The sequence below is a fragment of the Sprattus sprattus genome (genome assembly GCF_963457725.1).
Source record: "Sprattus sprattus genome assembly, chromosome: 13".
Classification (NCBI taxonomy): Eukaryota; Metazoa; Chordata; class Actinopteri; order Clupeiformes; family Clupeidae; genus Sprattus; species Sprattus sprattus.
Window position 1 is genome coordinate 11,086,303 of NC_137911.1, and position 7,500 is coordinate 11,093,802.

General features: G+C 43.2%; 1 protein-coding gene across 8 annotated transcripts in view; it reads right to left on the reverse strand.

The window, feature by feature from the left end:
- The window catches only part of ppp1r13ba (protein phosphatase 1, regulatory subunit 13Ba), a 46,687-nt gene that overhangs the window by 21,017 nt on the left and 18,170 nt on the right, over positions 1 to 7,500 (reverse strand). Inside the window, exon 1 of one of the 8 annotated variants that reach the window (XM_080850042.1) lies at positions 1,613 to 2,108. The exons of the other annotated variants lie outside the window; for them this stretch is intronic. Coding sequence (XP_080706168.1) covers positions 1,613 to 1,714 — 102 coding nt within the window. The 5' untranslated portion in view covers positions 1,715 to 2,108. Of the gene's footprint in view, positions 1 to 1,612; positions 2,109 to 7,500 lie in introns of those variants that run through there. 8 annotated transcript variants of the gene reach the window in all.

A 7,500-nucleotide genomic window follows, 5' to 3' on the forward strand; every position in this document is an offset into this window, starting at 1 on the left:
GATAAACATGCAGGATGCACAGCATGAGAAGTTCAAGTTCATCCATAGGCACACCGTCGGTGGGGAGGATTTCCTGAAAGATGTGTACGCTAATTGGACCAATTTGGTGTATCTCAAGCCATATGAGGATAATTTTGGGAGTGGGCGTTAAGCGTGTTCATGTGAACATGATTGTATGCTGATTTGACTCCCTTTCATATTTATGAAAAGAATAGGAATAGGTGTGTTTGATAACTCTGACAAAAAACCTTAGACGGAAAAATCATTGGATTTAGCATACACATGGTCCTACGGCAAATTATACACAAAGACTGATACATTTGGCCCATACAGTCTATCCTTGAAGAGGAGACAGACAAGTATAGGTGTGTGGTAGGGGCATGGTTAAATGAATATTGTATTCCCCAAAATCAGCAAAAAATGTAGTGAGGCTTTCCCATGTAATTAAATGGTCATTATATGGCGCTGGGATTTTAAACAGCCCAATGGAACCAGCAGGTAGGCCTACAGAGGGTTTATCCTTCTGAATATTTCACTTACACTCTTCGTCCTTACCCTTCCCTGACCACCCACACACACACACACACACACCTCAAACACACACTTGGGTAGTGTTGTGGAACATTGGGTCACTCGCTGCGTGCAGCTAATTCTATTTCCATCTCATCTACTATTGTGATTGTTTCAGGTTTCCTATACAGCTAAAAATTACGTTTCCTCATAATCCACTTTTACCTCTCTGCTCAGATTAGCTCTGGACCTATTCCAGATGAACACAGAAAGGGACCTTTTTTTGTTTGGGGGGGGGGGGGTGGGTTGGGGGAAGGATAGCTGTGCGGCTTATTTATTGATAAAAGGGCCATATTTCCACCATGCCATCAGTGGTCAGGGTAACTTCATCTGTTCTGTAATAGACTGAAAAGAATAGAAAGACTTAAATAGACAGGGCAGACTCTGACCACGGGTGAGGACTGCTCAACCATCAGACGTGTTGGGTGCTTTCAGCATCCTCTTAACTGTGGCTACATTTGTACTTAACTGGGATTCCTAATTGCCTACACAAATTTAGATGGGCATTCTGGCAAATCTGCAAGGCGTGTAAGCACTTCAAAAGCATTACGTAGGCTACATTATAGACAAATTATATCAAATTGCCTACATGCACTCAAATACACAGACTCACAGATCCATACAGAAATACATAATGAAGCTCTGTGAGATGGAGCTACCTCTCCCCCCCACACACACACACACACATTCTCACACAGAAATTCCCCTCAAATCCGTGACACAACAGATGAGAGGACTAAATATCTCCATTCATTATGAGATTATTGGACCCACCTGTTAAACTCATAGCCTGTTAGCCAAACTCTCAGGGTAACACATATGGTTGACAACACTAACATTGACTTTTACATCTGGTTGACATGTCAGGCCAGTCACAATCTCTTGGCACTTTATCTGTAGTAGCAATCAAATGAAATATGTTTTAACAAACACAGTTACCATCCATACACGAATATATTGTAGATCCAGCTCCCCATGCAATAGCAGCCTGTAATACGCCAGCATGCTGAGTGTGTAATTTTATTTAAAAGGTCCGGGTTACCTGGTGCGAATCCCAGGTGATTCTGCATGACCGGACTTTAATTTTGCTGCATTGTCCTTCAGCTGTGAATTCCTGCACAGCCTCGACATGATTCCATTCCATTTTCTTTACTATCAAAAACCCTTTCGTCCGTATCACTCAGGAAACATCGCAACAATGCGTTTTTAAACGATTGGTTTAAGCACTTTCACTCTCGCCGCCCAATGGGATGGTCCGTCTTGCTGTAGTTTGCAGACCGCAGTTTGTTATTCCCCCGCGTCCCGCAAGAAGCTTATGAGCAGCAAAAGGACCTACCCGACTTTAACAGCGATACATCAGAGAGTCATGTAAAATGTATAAAGGACGGTTGCTGTCATTTTCGATGGAATTTTTCTGAAACTATGCTCAAATCGAAGGTTTTAGAATCGCCCATTTAGCCTTATTCACTCGAGTAAGAAGCGATTAGCGCTTCCAGAAAAAAATTACATCCTTTATCATGGGACCTTATCGTGTATCCTTCATGTCGGTATTTAACTTCGCAACTGCGTAAGTTCTTTTCCCCTGAGTGGTTTTGTCTGAATTTTGACGTGCCAGCAGTTCTTTACCCCTACTCATTCTCTCTGTCTCTCTCCCTCCCTCCCTCCCTCACTGCCAGTGCTGGAGCAGGACTGCAGCACATCCCCTCCCACCCCGGTGTCTCTCTGTCGGCCAGTCAGCGCTGCGCCACAGCTGTCCCACGGACAGGTAGCCTACAGCGGACACTAGAAACGCAGGGTTGTTTACAGTTTACGATTATTCATTATTTTTCATTCACTGTCTATTGAGGAAAGGGTAAATCGAATCTGAAATATAAAAAATGTTTTGGATAGTTTGTGTTTCAGTGGTGTAGTCTACCACATTGTTTCCACGTTTAACGGGTAACAAGGTATACGTTAGACATGACACTGTAATGCCTGGCGTTGCATATTTCCACAGGACTGAACCTCTGTAGATCTCTCAAGGACCATCTTTTGTAGTCGATTCACATGTCTCTTTAAATGGAGAGATTATCATTTCAACTGGAAGTAAAGAGACAATGACATTAAATATTGATTACCAGCCCACTTGCAGTCTTCTCTTCGGCTCAAAATTAAAACCTCAAAAACATTTGATGTTTACTCTTAATATTATGGCAGACTTTCATCTCACAGTCATCATATGAAACTCAGTGAGCACTATCATATGAGAAATCACTTAATACAGTGCCCTTTCCTTACGCCCTTTTCCTCATCCGAGACGAAAGGCCTGACAGTTTTCCCCAATGCTTGTGGGCGTTTGGTGCGCATCAGGGAGTCAACGCGCCTGTCCACTCAATCATTACTGCTATGATGTTGAGGCGATGTTTTTGCCTGCGCGGGAATTTCATGGCTGACATCATAGACTTAAGTCCCCTGACTACAATTAGTCATCCTTGCCATATCCAGTCAGATAGCTCAAAGACACCAACTGTCCACCACTATAAGGACTTTCTTAATCTGCTATATTTCTTTCCAGGAAAAGACTGCATCTGTTCGCTACATTGTTCTCTCTCTCTCTCTCTCTCTCTCTCTTTCTCTCTCTCTGATCAGCACAATAGCTAATCCCTGTTGGATGGTACATGTTATGGACCAGCAGCAGTGTACCTTAAAAGGAGGACAAGATGACCTTGTGTCAACCATTTAAGGCAAGGTGTGTGGTCCAATGGATATGATCTAACCTTGAGAGGTCTCACTGGTCTCATTATTTTTCCCTTAATGTTGACTATACTGAAAGCCTAAGCCTCTCAGGGCAGCGGAAGCTCTTGAGTCACTATCTTAAAGAGTAGACACACAGATGGGGGGTGTATAGCTTAGTATGTAGGTCAAGGTATGTGATACGATATAAGATCATATGGTATTCATTTACCTTAAGCCACCCAGTAAGAGGCCAAATACCTCATATCAGGTTTCCTGCCCTGCTTGTAGTTGTCAGTGGTTTTATACTAATGTAATTCAAATGCTTGCTATTTTTATATGCATATACACCTTAGTCTTCTCAAACTGAGTTTGTGAAGATATTCAGAACACAAACTGGTTTTCCTCCAGAGGGTGCGAAATTATTGAAATATAATAGTTCTGCCCCCATTAAGCTAATACACACAGGAATGTAAGGAGGCGGGGGCCAGTGTAGAAATCGAGATGCCGGCAGCTCTCTTGTAAAAACACCAGTGGGGTTATTAGGAGAACGGCCATAGCCCAGGGAGAGAGCGAGGTGAGAGACAGAGTGAGAGGACTAGCGGGAATGCTAGCACCGCCATGTCACACATCAAGATTAGCGCGGTGTCCGTGAAGCCCAAAGCCCCCTTCCTCCTCCTCCTCCTTCATGTCCAACACTGCCACCCCCTTTGGAAAAATAGGCGGCTCAGAACTCTCCATCACTTTCCAACAACACGGCCTTCGACCTCCCAGACTAGTTTCAGGGTCCACTCCCGAACCCAGCTGTTCAGGTTGCTTAAACACTCGCAGTTGTGTAAACAGCTCGATAAAGCATCCACTAACTCTGCTAAGAAGGGCCTAGCCGATGGCTCGGCACAATGACAGATGTGTTTGGAGAAGGCATAATTCCTCCACGCCCTCGGCCAGATAAATAGGAGTGGTATGAGTGTGTGTGACAGGATAGGGGGAGGGGTGGTGGGGGGTGGCATGTGTCATCGGGTATGAGCATGAGCCAAGTCTTATGACTAAGGACACGGCGACAGACGTCTGTTAACGTTGAAAGGGCACTGGCGACTGTCACTGGCACTGAGGTGGATTTGGGGTGGTGTCTGAGCCTCTGTGCTTGGATTCAGATCCATAAGAGCGGTTATGGGAGATTGCAATGAACCACTAGAATCATTATAATGGCTAAGACTCCTCTCACAAGCTAGAAATAAAAGACAAGCCTTTTGACCCCATGTAGCCTCTATGAGTCTGTCCGAAATGGAAAAAATCGGTCTTCTATGACAGCATTTTGTGGCAGGAAGGCATCAAGGCGTGTTTGAGTCAAATATTTGTATACAATTCTGCCTTCTAAGACACCTTTGTTTAGCTGAATTTAGTATGTAAGGGATAACGGCCGACGAGCTGTACAGTTCTACAAAGGTAAAGGACGCTGCGGGGCAAAGAACTCCACGACGCGCAGCGGAGTTGCTCCGCGAAGTCCATTACCTTTGTAGAACTGTACAGCTCGGAGGCCGTTATCCCGCTTATCTCCCGTTTACAACATCCAATTTTTTTTATTATTATTATTATTATTTCGAATTTCCTTTATCTTTAGGAAACTTAATATGCATAATACCCTGATGAATTCTTGATTTGAAGCCTAGTGCTCCCGATAGAGAAAGTAGTGAGAAAGTAGTGCGTGGAACTGGTCTTATATGACCTTTAGTTTCCCCGGGCATTGCTGCAAAGTGACACTCATGAGCTCACCTCTGTAAACGGACACACGGACACAGGTGTTGTTCTTAAGGTTTTACTATTTAAAGTTGAACTCCACGTTTCCGTTGATGGTGAAGTTGGACAGAGCAACAAGGAGGTCAAGTTTGGTGATTTTGGTCAAAGGCTCACAATCGAGCCGGCGAGTTATCCGTGTGAGCTACTATCTGTTTGAATGGATTTTTGGTCTAAGCGTTAGCAGCCGCCTACAAATAATATTCGAGACTTTCAGTTCAGACTTACAATACTCTGCAACATTCGTGTAGCACATAAACAACTAACCGAGTCAATTTAGACATATAAAAAGTCGTGTAGATAGCTTAATTCACATAAAACATTTCCCACTAACTTCTTCCAACACCCCGCCATCTTTGTTCGAATTATCCTAGCTGTCAAAAAATAAACGTTACGTTGGTTGTCAATGGTAATCATTCAAGAGCATTGATATGGAACGGCGATTTAACTTTTCTACTGGGACTACGTCCAAGGTGTCCGGTTATACGAACTTAATGTACACCCCATTAGCCAATCAGAAAACAGTATTTCGTTCCAGAGGGAAAAAAGCATACTTCACTGCCTTTAAATCATACAATTCTATTTTAATTATTAAGTCTGTTGTCGGTATCTTGGCAACGGTGTTCTACATTGTTACCTTGTAACAAACAAAGTTCGTAATAGGTACCATGGTGTCTGCTACGGCAACTGACTCTGCCTCGTTACACAGCTGAAGGAAGTAAGGTGGCAGGCAGCTGCATTCAGTTTTGGACAGACCCAATGTGAAGTCATTTTGAAAACCTGGAGTTGGAGAGTCAAGCCATTTAAAGATGAAATTAGAAGGACAAACAAATATCTACATAGGGCACTTTACACACATGAAAAAAGGTAAAATAATGGCATTCTCAATCCTTTTTAACAAAAATCATACAATACAATAAACTGAGCTTGTTACTGTACAATTGACCCACAATAGCCATCCTCCTAAATATATCATCAGGCCATCAACACAAAACCAATAACATAACATTGCAGGTGGTCACCCCCATGCTCCTGTTGTCGGACCACACTCAAAGAAAGTTGTGGAAAGATGTTTTTAAATGGTTCCATGTGTGTTCAAAATAAGAGCCTGAGACCCTCCCTTCAGAGGGAATAAAAACATCTGGGAACAGGTGCACACTGAGGCTCTAAAGGGTGAGGTTAATCAGTTCTGGATGCCTGGATGCTAATGGTAATGCCAGCAAAAGCTATAACCACGACACACAACCACCAGTTCACTCGTTTGACACATTCAAAGGTGAAAAGTGCCGTGGCAATGACTGGAGTAGGTCTGGCGGCTATAACAGATCCTGCTTGTTCTCTGTGGGGATTACAGTGAGAATCCTGACAGCACAAGAATGTGAGGAATTGTTGAAAAACGCCGGATGAGTGCTGAGGAAAAGACAAAGGGGAGGGAACGCAATGCCACTTTACAACAAGACAGATGACAAGTGATAGGAAGGTTAGAGGGTGACAGAGTGAGGGGCCGTGGCAGAAAGAAACAAGGGATGAGATGTGAAGGTGTGATAGAGTGGGGCAATATTTCTCTGCCAAAAGAGGATATGGGTGCTCTGGAGAGATGGAGAGACAGACAGAAGTGGTTGGGAGAAAAAGAGAGAGCGAGAGAGAGAGAAAGAGAGAGGTGTCTCATCTTTCCTCTCTCCATCGCTTGTCTTCTTTCTGAATTCTATGAAAGACAGCTGTGAGCGGTAACGGCCCAGACTACAGAGGCTTTGTGTGGTACTGTACCAAGACCACACTCAACACCTTACGCCACTGACACTAATACTTTAAAATCTAAAGATGCCTCTCAAAATTCTCTACGGCACACTTCAGTCCCTCAACAGGACCACATGCAGTGATTTCAAAATAGAATTAAAATAGGTCATATTCCTATGATGTCTTTGAAGTCTAAGTAAACATTGTGGTCACAACGGAATTGTACTAATCACTAAGATCAGTCACGCTGAGCAAACATGAATGTATCAAGCACAGTTGCTGAAGTCAGAGAATAACCCTTTAATGGAGAATAGGCGGGCTTGAAGCACTCAAAACATTTTATTGTACTCATTTAACAGATACTTTTATATGAAGTGAATAACAGTAAAGTACAAACACATGTGTGCTCCCTGGGCACTGAAGCCATGACCTTGGTGTCATTAACAAAAACCAAACCAATTCAAAAACTAATCAACCCGATTCAAAACAATTCAAAATCAAGCCGGCATAAAAACAAAAGTCTGACCAGTCGCTAACCATCAACACAAGGCAAAAGTCACTTCCAGAACAAGTATATAATGCTACTGTACTATACCTAGACGCAGTGTTTCAAGTGATGGCTATTTGGGAGTTGCAGTTGCTCTCGTATTAGTGAGGATGAATTATGGACACCCCAGGAGAGGTTGT